The sequence below is a fragment of the Myxocyprinus asiaticus genome, chromosome 8, assembly GCF_019703515.2.
Source record: "Myxocyprinus asiaticus isolate MX2 ecotype Aquarium Trade chromosome 8, UBuf_Myxa_2, whole genome shotgun sequence".
In the NCBI taxonomy this organism is placed as follows: Eukaryota; Metazoa; Chordata; class Actinopteri; order Cypriniformes; family Catostomidae; genus Myxocyprinus; species Myxocyprinus asiaticus.
In genome coordinates, this window is record NC_059351.1 from 39120254 (window position 1) to 39141751 (window position 21498).

Genomic DNA, 21498 nt, shown 5'->3' on the forward strand with positions numbered 1-21498 from the left:
GGAGGTTCAAACTGGCTAGAAAATGAACTGCTGTGTTTGATAAATAAAATTTAGCAAAGCACCTATTTGTTTTTTTATTGGGTCAGTTAAAAGCTTACCAGCACTCAATGTGATTGAGTGTAAAGCTTGAGCGTGTATATTATAGATGTGAATGCATTATATTCATATTTTAACTTCATAACTTTGTTTAACATGTCTACTATACTCTGTCTCCAGCTGCATTAATGAGTCCTCAACATCTAATTTTTTTCATTTTCCCATTTTATTTTTTTAAACATTTGTATAAAATCAAGACCATTCACATGAAATGAAGATTCACATATCAGTAGTTAATAAAAGCAGTTTTAATCTACATGGAGATGGTCCCCTCATGGGGGATGCCATGTTAGGCTCACATGACCAGCCGAATACAATTCGCATAATCTCAATACCCGCCGTTATTAGACACTTTCAGGGGTCAGTGTAAGAGTAAGAGGACTCCCAAGTTGACAAGCACAACATTAACCCATTTTTTTTTTCCACCATTTCACCATTTTCCATGTTATGTTACCATTTATCATGAAAAAAGAAAATTCTGTCATCATTTACTCACCTTCTTGTTGTGCCAAACCCATATGACTTTCTTCTGTGGAACACAAAATGAGATGCTTTCACTTGTGATTTGATTTTCCAGATGGTTGTTGGTTGATTCACAGCACTGGCTGTTTTTAGTAGAATTTTATCTAACTGATGGACAAAGTGCAGTGGGACTAGATGACCCCATTTAGAAGGAAACCTCTTGGGGAAGGGCAGGCTGTGTTTATGTTCCATCCCAACTCCTCTGCAGCACACCCAAACAAACCTCTGTCCTCTTGTATCCCCTAAATTTGTCTCTGCGAGGTTGTCTCATCCATGAAGATGAGTAATGGCATTGTCATAGTGACACCTCTCCATTCATCATAATCAGGAGAGAGCGCAAGAGAGCAGTGTAGTGAAAGAGAAAGATACAGGGAGCAGACAGAGAAAAAGGGAGTGATTCATTATGGTAGGATATTAAATACCGCTTTTTAGCATATGTGACTAAGATTGGGAGACACCTGCCCTCAGTCTCTCCCTGTTATCTAGCTCTTCATTTTCCTCCTGGATTTCTATTCAAACAAGTGTTATCCTGAAATATATGCACTTCTATTCTCTCAATTTCTCTCAATACATATATCTTGCCAGTATTGTAAGACAGACTATACATAATGTCCTGGAGCTATAGGCATTTGTATGTACACACAGTTTTCGGTTTAATCCTTCATCTTTTTTGCCATCCTTTGTTCTCTTTTTCAGCACTTTCTTTATATCAGCTATATTTTAAACTGGTAAATAATTAGGTTACAAACTTGTTCTACTCTTCCAATGTTTTATAACTTGGCATTAAAAAGTCAAAAAACCTGCAGAGACACAATTTTATATACGATCAGTGAGAATTTTTTTTTAATGATCAATCTCTTTAATGTATTTTTTTTTTTTTTTTTTTTTTTGAAAAACAAATTATTTTTGTAACTCTGGCATAACCATTTACATAATTCTGTACATGGAAAAAGAAAAAAAAAAAGAACTGCTTTAGATACAGAGTAAAATTTTTAAACTAGAAAAAAACCTTCAAAATAAAAATTAGAGGTTTACATTACAAATTAGTAGTAAGACATTGTCTGAAGTGCAATGGGAGAGCTCAGATGAGTTTAAAAGTGGAAAACAGATAAAATAAAAATACTTCTCTATCTTAAACAGCAATATCTTTACAGTGAGTAGAGACATATCCTCTGATGTATTTAAAATTGTAAAAACATATTTACAAATAACTACATTTGATTTATATATATATTTTCCATCACATATATGTCAGCACCAGTCCGAAATAAAAAAGGAGGGGAAAAAGTCAGATAAATGACTTCAACAGAAATCAAAAACTTGGTCCCAGATTGTTGATATTTGGTGAGACGGCTGGAGAACATGGACCTCACCTCCTCCCTCTGCAATTCTCCTGACAGGGCAACAATATAACACTATTGTAAAACACTGAAGATGTGAATGCATTCATCTCCCATTAAGACAAAAATGAATTTGCTTTTGTCACAATGTTACATTCCTCAGAGAGCTGAAACAATCAAACTAGACTTAAAATAGAGTTCGATCACAGAGAACTATAGACACCATGGCTATGACTATGACACCATAAAGCAACACACAACAGAGAAAGTGATAATTCTTATTTATGCGACATTTCAAGGTAAACTACAAGCCAAGAACTTAGCAGTAAGATAAGGCTTGTCATTTTAGGTTGTCATTTGAAAACACACCAGGTCAAAACTTGTGTAAGGAACACTAAACACTTCTAACAAACCATTCTTCGTGTGGAAAAATGTTCTGAACACAATGAACACAAACTGGTGGATATATCAGATGTGGATCATGAAATTAAACTTCCCAGTACCTTTGTTGCGATGTGACAGAGAAAGTTGCCTGGATTATACACTGATTGCCACCCTCATCTTTCCTTTTTCAGGCATTTAGTGGATTGGTGGATAGAGGAGTGTCAGTGTGTTACAGAAGAGTTTGAAATAATTTTCTCTTAGATAACTGTGTGCTCTGGAAGCAATTAATACATTTCTGTCATTTGCCTGGTCAAATGAAAGGGGAAAAGTGGCATGACCCATCAGCGGAAAACCAGTATACTAAATACCTCAAACCAGTGTACACAGGCAATTATGTTAATTCTTAAAACAAAGAAAACAAAAACTAGAATGTTGCGAAGCATTTAAAGGTCAAATATTGATTTTAAAAATAGATATTTGAGATGTTAAATCAAACTCTGAATGTGTCTCCAATTTTTCAATTACCTTTGCAAATGTCTGCGGAGTGTTACACTAAAACCCATCAATACACCTTATTTTATACTTGGTGAAATGTAAGTTTTTGTCATAGTTGGACTCCTTTCTAGCTGCCATTATGACTAAAGAAAACATCTCTTTCTCACAGTTTTAGGGAGGGGAGAGAGAAGTTTGTAGCTGCCAAATCTCTTCAAGCAATGTTAACAAACACCTGGCGACAGCAGAGCATCCAACTTGCATGTACTAAGAGCAAACAAAATCTGATGAGTTTTGTTGTGATGCTCGTAGTGCAAATAAACACACACAGACACACACAAAGCAGAGCAAATGCAAAGGATCACAACACATATCAAGAGCAGAGAGAGAGAGAATATGTAAGACAGAAGAAAGAGAGGAGGTGGTGTATTGAATTTAGTTTGGGTAAAGGATCCTATGTTGATAAAGGCCCACCTCAGATTTCAACATATTCTTTCATACACTACATGAACAGGTGTGTCATGATAAAGGTTAAGAACTAAAATCAATACATAAAAACTAATCCCAAAAATAAAATTATAATAATTCCAAATTTAATTTAGGATTTTTGAAGATTTTCAGTGCCTCTTGCCTTTAGAACAGCGTAAAGGACTTAGAAGAAAAAAAAGAAAAAAATAGATAAAATATAAATGAAAATGCTGGAGAATGGTATTTCTTAAAAAAAGAAAAAAAAAAAAAGATTCTTACTCGAGAAGCAACCCAAATAGCGAGCAGTTTGTTTAAATATTGTGACAGTACACACATGTAATACACAACATGTAATATATTTTTAGATTTGTCAACCATGTAATAATAATAATAATAATAATAATAATAATAATAAAAAAAGCAATCACATTTTCCATAAAATTGTTCTTTTAAAAAAAAAAAAAAAAAAAACCTTAGGCTATTGGTTGGGGAAAAACTCTTCCATCCAACCCTCCATTGGATCCAAATCTGTCCCATCTGATAGACCGAAAGAAACCCCAGGCCCAGCCCCTGATTGGCTGCCGTAACCATATGCCAGGTCCTGATTGGACGTCCTCTGGTAGCCCTGAGGCTGACCGCCTGGCATGTATGGCCCTCCCCCTCCTGATGACCCTGGCATACCCTGAGCAGAGCCCTGTCCGTAAGCAGCCAAGTTGGGCACACCCTGGTTCATGCCTGGCATCACAATACCCCTTGGCTGATTGGTCCTTGGCTGCCCTGCCATATGAGGCATCATTGGCCCACCCATTGCTGCTGGATTTATAGAACGTGGGTCCACCATTGTCTGTCCACCCATCGCTTGGGCAAAATGTTGCTTGGCCATCCTAGGAGGCTGCCCACCTTGCATGGCATATGCAGGATTACTGTTAAAAGCCACCATGTCATTTGAAGTCCTGCCACCCAGGGCCTGTATATTTTGCTGCTGTTGCTGTGGCCACGACTGGCCTCCACCTCCCATCATGGTTTGCAGTCTCTGAACCTGGGCTTTGGCCATTGGCTGCCCACCAGGGGCAACAACGCCTGATTTAATTTGCTGCTGCGAGAGGGCCGGGTTCATGAGCATTCCTTGCCCATACCCACCTCCCACTCCTCCGCCAACCATAACCTGCCCGCCGGCACCCGCTTGTCTCTGAACTATCGTCATGCCACTTTGGTTGGGATGGTGCTGCTGTTGCTGCTGGAGCATTTGGCCCATTCCTGGGTTCATACCCTGGTACATGCCTGGTTGTACACCTGCCTGGCTTCCATACGACATGCTCATGTCTCCCTGTGAAGGCATGGTGGCAGAATTCTGGACGGGCGTCATCTGCAGGATCCCCGGGTTCTGTTGCTGCTGCTGCTGAAGAAGTCGAACGTTCCGCATGTTCTGTAGCGTCTGGTTCCTTGCTGCAATCTCCTGGGGTGTGCCTAAAATAATTTCAGATTAAATCATATTAACTGAGATCTGTTGTTCTCATTACATTGCCTGTACATGACAGATTTATTGCAATTAAACTCAGTTAGCATAAACACACACTTAAAGCAGAGCAAATTCCTGTCAATTGTATATTATAGCATAAATTAAACAAACACTTATTTGCAGATGTCTGTGTGTCATAAAAATGAATGATTCTATGTTCGATTAAGGATTCTATGCTCACCTTAGGGACCATTAAGATGAACATGTTTTTTCACCCATCTGTTTTTCAATTGTTTTTCTATGTAAACATGCAATAAACAGATGTCTTTTGACTGTTGTACGTCTCACGCAGGAGAGCCATGTTTTTGTAGATGCCGTGTCAAGTTAAAAAGAACTTAAACTTTTAAAAAGTATCCTGAGGCACCTTCGCTTTGTTCCATTGGTCACCATTAACAACACCTTTGACATATAAAGTCAATTGTCTTGTTAACCAAAGCTTGCTTAGATTGAACTTAGCATAGAGAAACTAGCTATGAGAAGAGGGACACAAATATTATGTCCATTGATGCCTCTAAGAGTCTAAATTCCCTCTGAACTTACATTTAATATAATTCAATCATTAATAAAACAAAATTATCAATAGATGGGTTCCCTGTCAGGTTCAGAAAATTAGTTCTACTAGTGCAGTGTATGTGCTGCAGTGAATGTAAGTGTACGCATCGAATCCTGCCTCATTAGTTTCAATACCGGCCGATGCCTTGGGTATATATGTGGCCAAGCGGTTATTTGAGGTGTCAAAGAGAAAATTATTTCTTTTCAGTCTGAAATGAACAAGTTGCCCTTAGAGGTTGAAAAAAGGAGTTTAGATCCTTTTAAGATGACATTTAATGTTTACCACCTGCTGCAGGTCCTCACGGTGCTTATACAACACTATAAGCCCTTGGGCCACATCAAGTAATATGGTCATTACATCACATCTACAGGCAAAGTGTTTTAGTATTTTATTCTGAAAAAGTTTGAGTGGGGATGTTACCCACTTTTCTTTCCCTGTAAGTGTGTGTGTGAGTGTGTGCCTTGCCTTGAAACTGCTGGAGTGGGTATGGATTCCTCTGTCCCTGACTCATCTGTCTGGGGAGATGCTGCTGCTGCTGTTGTAACTGGAAAAAAGGAAATCAAAGCAGAAAACTACATGAAGATCAAAATTTCTTATCAATAAACAAACAACTGAAAAAAAGCACAGCTAACAAAGTAACAGCTGCTTCCACAGATCACATTCAGAGGTAAAAATGAATGTGAGGCCAGATTCGGTTTGACAGATTCGTACATGGGTAGTTGAAGCATAAACCTTTTGTTTTATCAACATCAAGATTTTAGGTTAAAAATACATATTAATGTGTAAGGAAAAGTGTGCATTTCAAGTCCTGTAACTGGTTTTTCAAAACATTTTCAACATTTTTAACCTTCAATCATTCATTTTAAATGGTCCTGCAGTGTGACTAATGGAATTTTTTATGTACTCTATCAATTTAAACGGTCATAAAAGCAGCATGCATTATAACTGTAAAAGAATAAAAAAAAAAAAAAAAATGCTGTTTAAATAGTTTTAGGTAGAGTAAAACATGCACTGAAAAAATAAACTGGCAGCTGTGGTTGCCAGAATAATTATGTAAAAAATACAGTAAAAATGTAAACAACTTTACAGAACAACCTGTTGTTTTTACGGTATATTTTATGGTGCAGTAACGTTGTTTATATTATTAAATGATAAACTTAATATATATAGACAAGTAATAATGTGTATAAGAATAAGCTATTATGCCCCTTTCAAGTTAAGTCCATTATTGTATCACAACATCTACAAATTAGGCAATGGGAATCTTACTCATTGCAGAAAGGTTCAGCTGTTGATATTACGAGTGTAAAGAAAAGTTAAGCATTGTGCTATGGCATCAAAAGCCCTCACCTGTTCTGCCAGCATATGCTGTTGCTGCTGCTGTTGTCTCTGCTCTCTCAGGAGCTGTGCTTTCTTCTGCTCCATCAGATGTAGCTGAACTCTCTTCTCCTGCTCCATAGCGATCATCTGCTTCATCATGGCTGCCTGCTGTTGTTGCTGTGGATTACCCATATAACCACCAGGCCCAGCACCATTAGGCCCTGCAGGGGCCATGGTGCCTGGTCCACCGTGAGGTGGCTGGACTCCTCCTGCCTGCCGTGGCAGTCCAACCACACCTTGATCCTAAAAGCACAAGAAAAGAGAGACAATCAGAGACTAAAGAGATTAATTGACTTACTGTACTTCAGCAATTACATTATTGACACTACTGGAATTACTCAAGGCACACAATATGGTTCTAATTTTTACATCTTGCCTGTAAATAGGAGATTATGCTCAGGCTGAACTGTCACTTGTCTTGTTTAGAACCACTTCTATTTTTTAAAAGATACCGGAACCGAATGATTTTTATGACTTTCGGTTCCATTAAAGTTTTTTGAATGTGCATTGTTATGCCAATGCCGACGGGATGCTGTACTAAAATACTCTGACAGTGTTTCCTGCAAAACTGCTACTGAATCAGCAGTGCGAAACATCCAGCACGAAGAGTGTAGTACAGTGCAAACAGTGTAGTCCCATTTCTGAATGAATGACTCTTATGGGTTCTTTTAAATCTACTGGGCAAAACATATAGCGTTAAAGCCAAAGTATACTTCGGTTGTCCACATTAGTGATCGCTCTGCACAGGTGCACACAGTATGCATAATGCAAATTTCGTCATTAATTCACACTTCCTTGTCCCTAGTCCTTGTCTGTGTGCATCGTCGATGGATGCGCCTGCCATAGACTATACTAAAAGAGTATCGTAAAGCAGTCGTAGTGAGCATGCTTCAAACGCGTTTGTATTCTTTTGCGGTCAGAACAGTATACTTTGAAAGGCAATGCAGTCGTGATCTGATCCAGAATGCACAAAAACAACATATACCAGGGCCTTTACATTCTGAACGAATGTCTCTTATCAGCTGGGTTCTTTTTTAGTGAATGAAAAACATACTGAACTGCAAGTCATTCACTTCACTTCATCATGTTCGACTCGAAATGAACCAAGAACTGTTAGTGTTTTGTTAATCCTTAAGAGACTTGAATCAGAGCAAAAACCCACATTATGAGATGTTGTAATTAGTGGTATTTTATGAAAATTTATAAAATATCTAAAGTCTGTAAACACCTTTTACAAGAATCTGTTCTGTTAAAATCTGAATCCTTCTCATCGTTTGGTAACAAGATGCTGAGGGCAGTAAATCCAATAGGAATTGCATTTCTTTTTTTTCTTTTTTTTTTCCCTTTTCTCCCCAATTTGGAATGCCCAATTCCCAATGCGCTCTAGGTCCTCATGGTGGCGGAGGACGAATCTCAGTTGCCTCCACGTCTGAGACCATCAATCCACGCATCTTATCACGCGGCTTGTTGAGTGCGTTACCGTGGAGACATAGCGTGTGGAGGCTTCATGCTATTCTCCGTGGCATCCACGCACAACTCACCACGCACCCCACCGAGAGCAAGAACCACATTATAGTGACCACGAGGAGGTTACCCCATGTGACTCTACCCTCCCTAGCAACTGGGCCAATTTGGTTGCTTAGGAGACCTGGCTGGAGTCACTCAGCATGCCCTGGATTTGAGCTCGCGACTCCAGGGGTGGTAGTCAGCGTCTTTACACGCTGAGCTACCCAGGCCCCTGGAATTGTATTTCTTATTTCCAAATATTTATTTTTCAGAAATACTAAATCGTTAATGGAACTGTTAAGGAACTGGAATCGTTAAGAAGAATTGGAACAGGAATCGTTAAATTCTTTACGATTCCCATCCCTAGTCATGTGATGACCATCTACTGGGAATTGGTTTCATCAGTACTAAATTATGTACTGTCATATTTTGTGTAATATTCAAGTAAACGCTTGTGTCCTTTCCATGTATGTGCAAATCCAGCCCATTTAAAATACATTTTGGCCAAATTACTGTTTCTGTACCAGAGTTGGATTCACTTAATGCACTAAGACCTAGAGCAATACCAGGCACCCTAGACCCAGAAAAAGACCCCACAAGGCCGGGACCAAAACTTTAAGACAAAGAAGGCCTGTTAGAACCACACAGTCCTTTTTAATTAATTGAAAATTACAGGCTTTATCAAATTTTCACCATATTTTCAACATTTAATCTTCCTTGAACCAGCCCACCAAAAGGCAGTAACAACTCTTTTAACACCACAAATTATGAACCACAAGCAACATGCACACACCACAGGAAACTGTTCAGATTAATCTAGACCAGACCGGTCAATGAGCACAAATCTGTTTGTAGACCTCTGTTTGTAGATCTCTTCAGTTAAGCATCATGCTGACCAAACGAGCTCCTATCAGCACGTATATCTCAGTGTTGAGGCAAGTGAGGCCAAATGGGGGCAGTGTTGATCTGTTTTCTCTCTTTCTGTCTCTTCCTCTCCCTCTCTCTTTGTTTAATCATCTATCTCTATTTCTTCCACCTCTGTGCCCATGTCTTCCCTCTGTTCTTCCCTCCTTCCTCTATGATCCCTACTCCCCCCCCCCCCCCCCCCGGCTCTCTGCAGATGGCTTAATCATGAGTGGTGTAAAAGATGTGTCTCCTTCTTCCTGCCGGATAATGTGTGTGAGCCAAAGGCTTTTCAACCAAGTGTGTGGAGAGAGAGAGAGAGAGAGAGAGAGAGAGAGAGATGAGGGGTGAGAGAAAAGAACTCAAATGACAGAAAAAAAACATTAAAGAGAGGGAGGAAAAGAGAAAAACAGGAAAGAGAGCCAGACAGAGTGATAGAGAGAGCACGAGAGAGCAGGTAGCCAGGCAACAGTGGCTGTAATGTTGAGCAGATGGTGCTCATAGGAGCCATGATGGACAACAGCGGGCAGTAGCCGAGAGAGAGAGAGAGAGAGAGAGAGAGAGAGAGAGAGAGAGAGAGCAGTGTAAATTAAGTCTCTCTCTCTTATCCTCTCTTCCCCCTCTTTCCGTCTCCATCACCCATTCCATCTCCATCTTTTCTCTTTCATGCACATTTCTTGTGTAAACCACTCTTGTTCATACTGTTCTTCCTTGTTTTTCTTCCTCTTAAACTAAACTAAGCTGTCAATCAAGGATCTTTCGATAATAGTAAGAGTTCTACTTCATAACAATGTTTACTGCACATAAGAGTCCTTATATTATATCCACATAATATTCATGCACAACTAATGGTACCAAAAGGAATTGCAAAAATAATGATATCCAAACAGGTTTCATTTTGCCCCTTCTGACCCATCCCCCCATCAAACAGGTACGTCCTGCCTAAATTCACGCCATCGGTTGAGATAATGTTGCTATGTCGGCAATGTTGAATGGCTTACTTTCAGTACAGTGAGCCTGATCTCATGAAAATTACATGAAAGTGGCACCATTTTTGCAAAATTACATTACCTGGCTAATTACACGTATTGCGGCAATTCCAAGGTGAAATTTCTACTGCGTGGCAGTTTTTTAAGGTTAATATTTTTCCCCATTAAACTGTTCAGCATTTTTACACATTTACGTTTGGCTTTATATATTTACTGAGGCTGCACTTAAATTACTGTCATATTAATGTTACATATTTTAATTATAATTAATAATACAAATATGATTAAAAAAAGAGGATATATTGAGCAGATACAAAGTTTCATTTTACCGCAGGTTCGCGCACTTCCCTCTCTCACTCGCGGCACACACAGGAAAATGTCCTTTCACAAGACCAGCAAAGTAGCTATGAAATCACTTCGGGAAGTGGATTTCCGAAATGTTGGGTTGAAAGTCAGATGTTTTCACATTTGAGTATTCTTAAAATCTGTGCATGCTTGTAAGTTATTTTCCAGCCGAGCTGGCTTTTTCCAAGCGCAGGATAGCCGCTTGACCATGTCAACGTCTTTCACTGGACCATGTCAATGTGTTAATTTTGCTCATCAAATGTATGCTTTTGAATAAGTAGCCTAGAAAATTTATGTTTTAGGCAAAGAATGCCATTTTTTTAATCTGCTGATTAGGAAGACTATTTTCAATGAGGTACCGACTGCTTAATGGGTTAAACTATCTTTTATTCTGTGCGCACATCTTGTTTAGAATACATTAGGTTTATTGTAGGCAGGGGTGGAGCTAGGGGGTGGCCGTGGCCACTATGAACCGAAGCTTGCCCCCTTTGGTTTTATTTCAATTTGTTACACTTGCTGTGTTCCCGGTCAAAATGACCGGCCATTGGAAATGACTAGATTAGTGTTCAGCATCCCAATTCTTTAGATGAGCACATAAAGTATGTGGATGTGTGTTTGCATATACAAAGTCTTCGGACATGTGCACACACACACACACACACACACACACACAAACAAAACACACACACTCACACACAATGTGTATTGAGCGCCCTTTTGTGCATAGTCTTTCCATGTACACTCCTTGAGGAATATTTCAAGATCTACTTTTCACATTATGTTGCGTTTGGGCTCGTTTGAATTGGCATAGTCTGCTGTAAGTTATGATGTCATTGTCTATATTATATGTATGTTTCACGAAGTAATAGGGAAAAATGTGACAAAAAGCCACTCCTGTTTATTATATGTGTGTGTGTCAGTGGGAATTTCATACACTAATACTCACTGCAGTTTGGCCTCTGAGTGAAACTAATTCGCTCATTGCATTTAACTAACTGAGAACTTTCCAATGATATATAACACATCTCATCTTTTTTATGGTTTTACCAACTCTGAATACAATTGTTGTGATAACAAATTTGCAAATGATGGTATAAGCATCGTAAACTCCAGATTCCAAGCTTTAAAACACCTATTTTGTTCAGATCAAGCAAGTGGTTATTCATTTATTATGTAACTATTATTTTTATCTTTTTCACAGTGAGTGCACCCCACTGGCCCGGTATAAGTTCAGTTTAAATAATCCTATCAATAAAAAAAAAATATATAAAAATATATTTTCAAAATTACTAAAAAAGAAGTTGATAAAAAGATCTAATGCAATATCTTGTGATAATATATGCAATATGAGATATTTATAAACAATATTTGTGGGCCGGTCATTTTTGACCAGGAACACAAAATGTGTTAGCACAAAACGGACACAACCCAAGGATTATGTCCCAAAGTTCAGTATGTTTTCAGTAGGTTAAGGAAAGAAAACTGCTGTTTGCACAATGCAATGTGCAGTGCAAAACAGATAGCTGGACTGATTGCTTTCATTGATCTCATGCATACGCACACAAACACACATTGATTACCAGTAGTCAGTCTTGGCCCACATCAGACACTAATCTGAGGGGCTTGATCATATCATCCCCTCTAATAAAACAACACGTGCCAACACACAGTTTTTAGAGGGGTGTTTGTGTGTGTGGGGGTAGTGGTAGGGGGGCACAGTGACTTGACAATTCAGCAAATCAAAGCTGAATAATGAAAGATGACTTCTGTACAACCTGTATAAGCACTGTGTGGATTTTGGAACACCCACTTTGCACACCCAAAGAGGATGCATAAATTTCACAAAAATAATTTGCTGGATGAAGCTCAATGCACCATAAAATGTTTGAGACAGAATAGGTTAGCTCCTATCAGTAAATGTTGAGGCCTGGGATGATTGTAGGTTTTCAGCTTTTGGGGGGTTGAGGCTTCATATACACTGATGAGCCTAAACATTATGACCACTCAAAAGTGAAGCGATTAACATTGATCATCTTCTAACAGGCCACATGTCAAGGTGTAGGTAGATTATATGGTAGGCGAAAAATCAGTTCTCGTAGTCAATGTGTTGAATGCAGGAGAAATGGGCAGGAGTACAGACCTGAGTGACTTTGACAAGGGCCAAATTGCTTTCACCAGATGACTGGGTCAGAGCATTTCTGAAACAGAAAGGCTTGTGGGGTGCTCCTGGTCAGCAGTGATGAGTAACTACCGACAGTGGTCCGAGAAGGGACAAACCACAAACCGGCAACAGGGTCTGTCTGGTCTGAATCGACAGAAGGTCTACTATGACACAAGTCACAGAAAATTTTAATGATGTTTATGGGAGGATGGTACAGGGCTGCATAGCCACAGACCGGTCAGAGTGCCCATGATGACCTCTGTCCACCATCGAAAGCGCCTACAACAGGCATGTACTAACAAGTAGTGGAAGAAGGTCATCTGGTCCGATGAGTCCCGTTTTCTTTTAAATCACGTGGTCGGCCATGTACGTGTGCCATTTATGTGGGGAAGTGATGGCACTAGGATGCACTGTGGGAAGACGACAAGCCAGTGGAGGGAGTGTGATGCTCATGGCAATGTTCTGATGGGAAACACTGGGTCCAGTCCTTCATGTGGACATCAATTTGATACGTGCTACCTACCTAAACATCATTGCAGACCAGGTACACCCCTTCATGGCAATGGTATTCCCTGATGGCAGTGGTCTCTTTCAGCAGGATAATGTGCCCTGCCACACTGCACACATTGTTCGGGAAAGGTGTTGCTCTGGCTAATTCCCCAGATCTAAATCCGATTGAGCATCTGTGGGATGTGCTGGACCAGATATCTTGGTGCCAGATACCACAGGACACATTCAGGAGTCTTGTAGATTCCATGCCTCGGCGGGTCAGCGCTGTTTTGGCAGCACGCGGAGGACCAACAGCATATTAGGCAGGTGGTCATAATGTTTAGGCTCAGTGTATTTTGTAAGTTAATACAAAAATTAAATTTCCAGAAATCATGGATTCCATCTTGTTTTTAGCACTAAACACGCAAGTTCTTGCATGAACATATCTTTGAATGAGATTCCCACATGAACGCACAACAGACATCAAGATTTTCACTGAAAAATGACCTGTTTTCTGGTCTAATGCCTTTAGAAGACTTGGAATATGATGCACAAGCAGCATAGACTACTTTTAAGATATTGTTTGGGTCCTCTTTAAAGCTTTAAAATGAGTCACTACCAACTGCCACTGTATTAAAAAGACAGACCAGAATATTTATTAATATTTTCCTTTTGTGTTGTGCACAAAAAAGAAAATCATATGGGTTTGGAACAACTTGACTATTACTTTAAATGTAACAAACTTTGAAGCATATTGTTTGAGCAAATAAACAAAATTGAGCTGGAATGTCTGTACCGGTTCAATAAAACACTGAAATATGGAATGCAATGACAAACAAACAACCAAATATTTTATTTGAATTGAAGGTGGTGGAACTTTGCTCCAGTCCAAATTAGCCTAACTATTTTCAGTAAACAAGAGAAGATATCACATCAGATTTAAAGGTGTTAACAGCTGACATAACCACAGATTTGTAGGCCCCCTAAATAGGGTCTAGACTCGTTAGTAATTGAGGTGGCTTGTTAATTCCCCTGATCGTGGCATAAGCATTGATGTAAGGCAGACATTTTTAAACTGACTGATGAATGGAAAGAACAATAAACACTAAAGTGTCAAGGGGATGCTATAAAAACTATCTGGAGCTGCTGCCCGCTTTATCCGATTACTTGCAAGCATATCAATCATGCCAAAATCTACTGAGAGTGTTCATACTAACAAATGAGAGCCCAGCAGGCAGAGACACACACACCGGTAGAAGAGAGTCAAATAAACCCAAAGCCGAAACCAAGAAATCTACATTCCAAATTTACCACTAACAAAAGCACACAATCCTTTTCCCAGTATGCTTTGCACATAATGAGAGTGTGTGATGCTTTTGGATGTGTAACCAGTCTATATGTGCAATATATTCTCAACAAAGGTCATTCTTTTTTGTTGGCTTTCATTAAAACGTGTCAGAATCTACACAACACACCTGTTGCGAGATAGGACTGATAGTGCTCATCTGTTACTGTAGCCCACCCCCTCATTTCCCACTCTTCCATCCCTTTCCTGTTTTGCACATGCTCTATATCTCCAAACTTTTGTCCTACTAACCCTCCCCATGTTGTGCCATCTCTCTCGGCTTCTATATTCCTCCTCTCCCTCCCTCTATTCCTCTCTGCACAGAAGCCATTAGTGGTGGCCGTAAAGCCATATTTCTGTCTACAGCACAATTACCACACACACACGCACGCACGCACGCGACAGTTCATTGAGCATTATGTACAGAAATTAATCCATGACTCTGAACACTGTTTTTCTTTACACGAATCCTTAACAAATTTCAGTAAACTGATTGAAACACCTCAGTGTCAAATGTTTGTTAATCCAAAGATACGAGTTGTCCATTTCAACCGCCAGAGTCTTGCACAATGCCCCCTCTCACCCGCAGAATATTCCAACCTGGTCTCACAGAATGAAAGTTACTCTGTATACAGTTTTGCAAACTGACTTAAGTACGTGCCGCTTTCTACGTTTCGCTGCAGTTTCTTGGTGAAATGAACACTAGAGGCGCTACAACAACTGTGTGGTTTATTCATTGTCACACAAATCAGGAGTGAAATAGCTGATTTTGATTTTATAAAAACTAATTTTTTTCTCTAATACTCACCCCCCGCTATGTTATGATATAAAAACACTTTTACTTTACCGCATGATTTGAAAAACGAAACATTTTAAAACATATATTACAGACCCACCTACATATACACACTTATTACAATGCTATTAGCTTGCTTTGTGGCTTACCTGATAAGAGTGCTGGACTTTGGGCTCGACGGCCATGATTTCAGTCCAGCCAAAGATGCATGTAAGTGAAAGTGGCATAGAAGCGACACAAAACAACGTTGTTGCTTCAGTTAACGTGTTTCCTTTTTTTTTTTCGAATTTGCATTTTAAAACACTAACGGTTAGGGTTAGGTGTTGGTTAGGGTAAGGATGTCTGTTTTGTTAAACTCTCGTTTATCTTTTTGGACACTATTGGTTAGGTTTAGGGTAAAGTTTTAGGATAGGGAGGCATGTTTGACTTATTAAAACCATCTAAAATTCACCTTAAAAACCTCATCTGATCCGTTGGACATTACACTTGAAAACTGCAGCAAAACGTGTAATGGAGCATAGAATTTCAGTTTTGCAAAAAGACCAGGCTGGAATATTCAATCAGTTTGTAAATAAAATCTAGGGATGTGCAAAACTACCAGCCTGATCTCATCAAAATTACGTGACAGTGGTGACATTTTTGCAAAATTATATTTATGTGGTAACACGTAACGCAGCATTTGCAATGTGAAATGTCAGCTGTTTGGTGCTAAAAGAGAGTTACATTTTCTCCCAAACAGATTAAGTTAAGGTTAATGCTATATTGAGTTTTAAACCTGCCTTCCTTCCCTAAACCTTAAACTTAACCGAAAGTGTCATAAAAGTAAATGTGAGATGAAAAACTTACGTCCCTACCCTAACCCTTAAACCTAAACTTAACCGATAATGTCATAAAAGCAGATGTGAGATGAAAAACACAATTGCTGAAGCAACAACGTCATTTGAGGTGCTTCTATGACACGTTCGGCTCACATGTCTACTTGCATGCTCTTCAGGACTCGTACCCCCGTCCTTTAAATCGCAAGTACAATCAGTTGAGCTATCATCCCTAATCAAATCTGAAATTAAACGATCGTTCTAACAGAAAGACATGCATTCAAATGCAACAGATAGTGACTCTGAATGAGGCTACTTGTTTTCCTTTGTTTGGACAAGCTTGCGCCTTGTGCATTGTTCACTGGCTGTGCCTCAAACTTTCAGAAATAAATACCAAGCACACACACAGAGCTCAATTAAACACAGACAGAGTCTCTGTGTGGATGTGCAGGTAGAGGTAAGAGGGATTAGTGATGAAATCTGATGTAAGGATGAGAAAGGAAAGATAACTCACTGCCTAAAAAAACCTGATAACCCCTAGTAACCTTTGACCAGATGCATCCCACAGTAGCACAAAGACTGTATGAAAGCCATTCTGATGTTGCGCAATGTGAGAACATGGTTTTTTCGTGTGTTTAAAAGTATTAGAAGTTTTCAAGCAGGATTTTAAGCAAACATTTAAGCCTAGCTCACTGAGGTAAACGTTCATGCTCTCTCACTCTATTTCCATTATACTCACTTCCTGTCTACTCTTCTCCTTTTCTCTGAGTATAAAATGTAGCATTTGCCAAAAACTATAAGATTTTGTAGTGCTTTTATAATTGAAATGCATGGAATGCTATGAGTCTGTACACATACTTAGCAATAGTTTGGGAACAAAACTGTCCCTAAAAGTGAGCTTAATCTTAACAAAACCTCCCACTGGGGACATCTAGGGATGTCTTCAATTGTAAAATTGATTAATAAATAAAGCAAATACTGTTTTTATTATTATGATTATTATTATTATTATTCTAAATATGCTTAAAGTTTTATTTAAGGGTGGGATAAGGGGAGGCTTAAAGTTAGTCTACTGTGATTATAATTAGCTTTATATAAAACAATAGAAGTCCATTTAGATGGCTAATATGTGTGTGTATGCATGCTTTAATATTAAAAGAATCTCCTGCATATGTCTCAGGAAATGCAGATTTACCCTTAAAACATACAACAAATCTCAGTTGTATATCACAACAGGTGCTTGTGCGTGTCTGTTTCAAAATCTTCCCTCGTTCTTTCTCTTCTCTTATCTCTCCTTTGTCTCTCCCAGCTGTGCCTTGTTGAAAGCGATCATGACTAATTATTCAAGACTCAACAGAAGCAGAAATTATGATGAACTTTATTGTCTGAGTGAGCAAGAGAGAGAGAGAGAGAGAGGGGGGGGGGGGGTTTAAGCTATTAAATCGTTGTTTGATTGGTGAAGGGTTTCTGAGTGCATCTGTGACAGATTAATTGTCATCTTTTACAGTCTCACTTTCCTAGGATGAGTGAACCAATCATGGCTCCTCTCTCAAGAGAGAAGATAAAACAACCAATCACGGCCTCAGATCTCCTTTCTTTACAGTCCAACATTCCAACACAGTCAGATGAGCTCAGGCACTGTTAATTTGAGTGTGTGTAAAGTGGGAAGCAGAGTGTGTGAATACAATATTTAAGCTCTGTTACAAAACCTAGTGAGCTGCCTACATAGACAGATTTTTCATGCAACATTTGGACACCCAACATGTAATAAATATTCCAAAAATTCAAGGCAGCAACCATACGCCTCCTAAGAAACCGTGCTTTGGCCAATTTAAAGTATCTTCGAATATATCCCTCACGGAGAAGCCAATGCATTGCCACCAGTGTTGCTATGCATGAATGCTATGCATTATTTTGATTATCTTGAGCAAATCAGTATCGTGTCATAAGTGTTGCAACATGCTAACATCAAACTCCACTGGAATCAACTGTGAGGATCTTTAATGTGCTTTGTGTGCACGTGGAGTTGCTGCCTATGTTGAATGTTCCAAATCACTTGCTTGTGATGTTAAATGATTATAATGCTGCCTTTAAACGTAGATTCCTACTTAGGCGGCAGGCAGCTCACAAGGTTTTAGCTCACATAGCCTTTTTGTTTATAAATGATTTTAGAATATATCTGTTTTATATCTGTGTGTGTAATGTGCACAGGTGTGTGTTAGTGTGCCTGTAGTGTTCAGTTTCACAACCATCCTCTCCCAAGCACTTTTTCTCCTGAGCAGCAATTACCAGGGCCTTGATTTATGTGTCCAGTCAAAGAAGCCTTCTCCCCCTTCTCTCTCTTCCTCCCTCTCTCACAGTCTTTTTATCAGCAAGTCACACTAACAGCACCGCAGCCACCCCTGAGACAGACCTCATCAGATATCACACACATGCAATGAAATCTTTAAGAGAAAGCCTCATCCTCTAGGGACAGGATGCAATCATTTAAGTATCTAAGAGTGTAGTTTCTGCGTATGGATGTACATAAGCATGTATGTGTCTTGTTGTATGTTAATGCAGAGGGCACCACACACACGCTCCCTCTCTGTCTTTCGTGTTCGGTCTATAGTGAGAAAAGGGTGGGGAGGGGCTGAAGAATGCACAGCCTCAGGGGACTTCCGATCCAAGAGAGGGAGGGAGAGAGAGAGAGAGAAGGAGAGAGAGAGAGAGAGTGATAGAGGTGGAGAGGGGAAAGGGAGGGAGAGAATGAGGGAGTTAAACAATCCGGCACACTTATAGAGCACAGAGGGGAAATGGAGAGGACGTGTTTAAGAACACACACACACACACAAGACACACACAGCACAGCCTCAAAAGAGCTGTTCGTGGGCGAGACTCTGACACAAACTCGTTCAACAAGGAGAGGGGAAAGCAGAGAGGAAGACACGAGGTGTCTTTTTTACAGCATGACAGTGTTGACTGTTGACGGCTGGGAGTGTCATTGTAGGCAACGAGGGGGAATTACCAGACATGAAGCAAATTAATTACTGGCTAATTCACTAATTACTTGCAGTGAACGAGACAGAGAGAGAGAGCTGCTAAGTGAGCATCTCCACTGCTGTCATGAAATAATAAGAGAGAAAAAGAACAGCAGTCTGAGAGAATGTGCTTTATGACATCATAATAAGAAATGAACAAAATAATAGGAGAGAAAAAGAACAGCAGTCTGACAGAATGTGCTTTATGACATCACAATTAGAAATGAACAAACAGTTCATTGCTCAGTTTCATTGTTAGCTGTGTTTACTGGTGGGCTGCAAGCCCCATTTGTCGCATTTTTCAAAAAAAAAAAAACAACAAAAAAAACTTTGATCCTCATATTTCAACGACTTTTTCAAAAGTATAGCCACAAGACACAAACAATATGCATGTTAACACAATTTCAGTGTGATAAAATCACTTACTAACATTAGGTTAGTATATTTATAAAGTTATAGCCAATTTTACAACTTCTTTACCATGACGGTGTAATGTCAACAAACCCTAAAACCCTAAAATGACTGTAAAAATTACAATTTAAACAACTTTACAGCTCAAATAATACAAGAGTTTTAACAGAAGAATTAATGTAAGTGCTTTTATAAATTGATAAGCATCATATTTCTGCCTTTAAACCCTCTAAAAATTGGCCCAGACTTTCATTGTTGTGCAGTACAGTAACCTCGATTTTTGCTTTTTTTTTTTTTTAAAGACAAGCAGGGATGAGTTGATTAATTTTTTTTTGTTTTGTGATAATCAACATGTCACAAATGCTGTCGATTCAGCTTAATTTGAACTGAGCTCGGAATATTCTTTTAAATGTAAGCTGTGTTTACTGGGGGGCCCCATTTGTCATGTTTTTTTGTTTTTTTTCTTAAACGAATGTTAGCATATAAACCAGCTAGATAACTTGAACTACTATGAACAGACAAAAAAATAACAATAAAAAAATAAAAAAATAATTATTCACATTTTAAAACGTTGTAATTGCTTTATGCTGAGTTGCATTGTTAGCTGTGCTTACTGGTGGGCTGCAAGCCCCATTTGCCACACTTTTTTTTTTTTTTTTTTAAATGTTGGCATTAAACATGCAGGAAAACTTTAAGTAATATAGACAGAAAAAAGAAAACTTGTCACTCACATTTTAGAAAATTTTAATTGGTTCTATTGACCTGTTTCATGCGACGTCACTTTATGACTGCACTGCCATGTTTGTGACCAAAATTCCACATACCTTCAACGTGCTGCCCTGTGGGATGCGACAAAAGCCTTCTTCAGGAGTTTAAAGTATCATCACAGAAGTTTTTTAAAACTGTGACTAAATCAGACCAGAAAACAATACATAAACATTTGTAACTTCTGAATGAGAGATGTTTATTGTGATGTACTGGTGGGTGTGTGTACTCGCCGGTCACACATCAGACTCGCCAGCATATGGAGATGAATCGTGGGCCAAATATCTTTAAATGTCTGCGAAAGTTCAATTTGGCAATATTTGTGCTGTCAGCAAACCTGTATGAACTTTTCCTGGGACTTGGAATGGATCAAAAGCAAATTTGATGTTTTTCTTGATTTCATTTCTCTGGTCTTTTTCCATTCAGCGCCATTGTTTCCTCCCGCTGATGGTCACAAATATGGCAGATGCGAGGAAAAAGTGACATCACTGAAACAGGTCAATACTCAGTTTAATTGTCAGCAATGTTTACTGGTGGGCTGCAAGCCCCATTTGTCACACTTTTCTTAAATGTTTGCTTATAAACCTGCTTGAAAATTTCTGATACTTTAAACACATGAAAAAACCTAGTTCTCACATTGCAGAATGGCTTTCATACAGTCTTTGTGCTACTGTGGGATGCATTTGGTCATAGGTTACTAGGGGTTATCAGGTTTTGTTACCAAGTTGTTACTATGGAAACAACCGGTTCCACTGAAAAAGATTTTCAAGGGCCCTTGCGGCACATTTGCTGTCGTGACAACCACCACACCCAAATGTGATATTGAAGCTCCTGAGTGGGTCATGGCTATATTGATCTCCTTTCTAACTGCTAAGGAGAGAAAACGCTGTGAGAAAGAGACACAGAAAGAGAGACTTGAGAGTGAAAGAATATGACAGCAGCAGAGATATCAGAGGGGAGTGGTAATAACTGAGATAAAGAGACAGAGCAAGCGAATGAACGAGAGAGAGGGTGTTACAGAGAGAGGGAGAAAAGAGAGGGAGGGAAACAGAAAGGGAAGAGGGGAATGCTGACACCAGTGGAGAAGTAAAGATCAAGATAGAGGAGAAAAAGAAAGCAGCTCATTTGCAGTCTGTCTTGGTGGAGAGGGTCATGAGTTTCGCACACGCTCAGAGCGTGCCCATCTGCATTAATTAGCG

The 21498-nt window shown here is 39.2% G+C and overlaps 1 protein-coding gene across 1 annotated transcript in view; it reads right to left on the reverse strand.

Annotated features, from left to right (window-relative positions):
* Nucleotides 1-235: 235 nt before the first annotated feature.
* Nucleotides 236-21498, reverse strand: part of LOC127445365 (mastermind-like protein 3) — a 160758-nt gene continuing 139495 nt past the window's right edge. Inside the window, exons 3-5 of the mRNA XM_051705401.1 lie at nt 6725-6997; nt 5840-5918; nt 236-4769 (exon numbers count right to left, since the gene is read on the reverse strand). Of these exons, the coding sequence (XP_051561361.1) occupies nt 3781-4769; nt 5840-5918; nt 6725-6997 (1341 nt within the window). The 3' untranslated portion in view covers nt 236-3780. The remainder of the gene's footprint in view (nt 4770-5839; nt 5919-6724; nt 6998-21498) is intronic.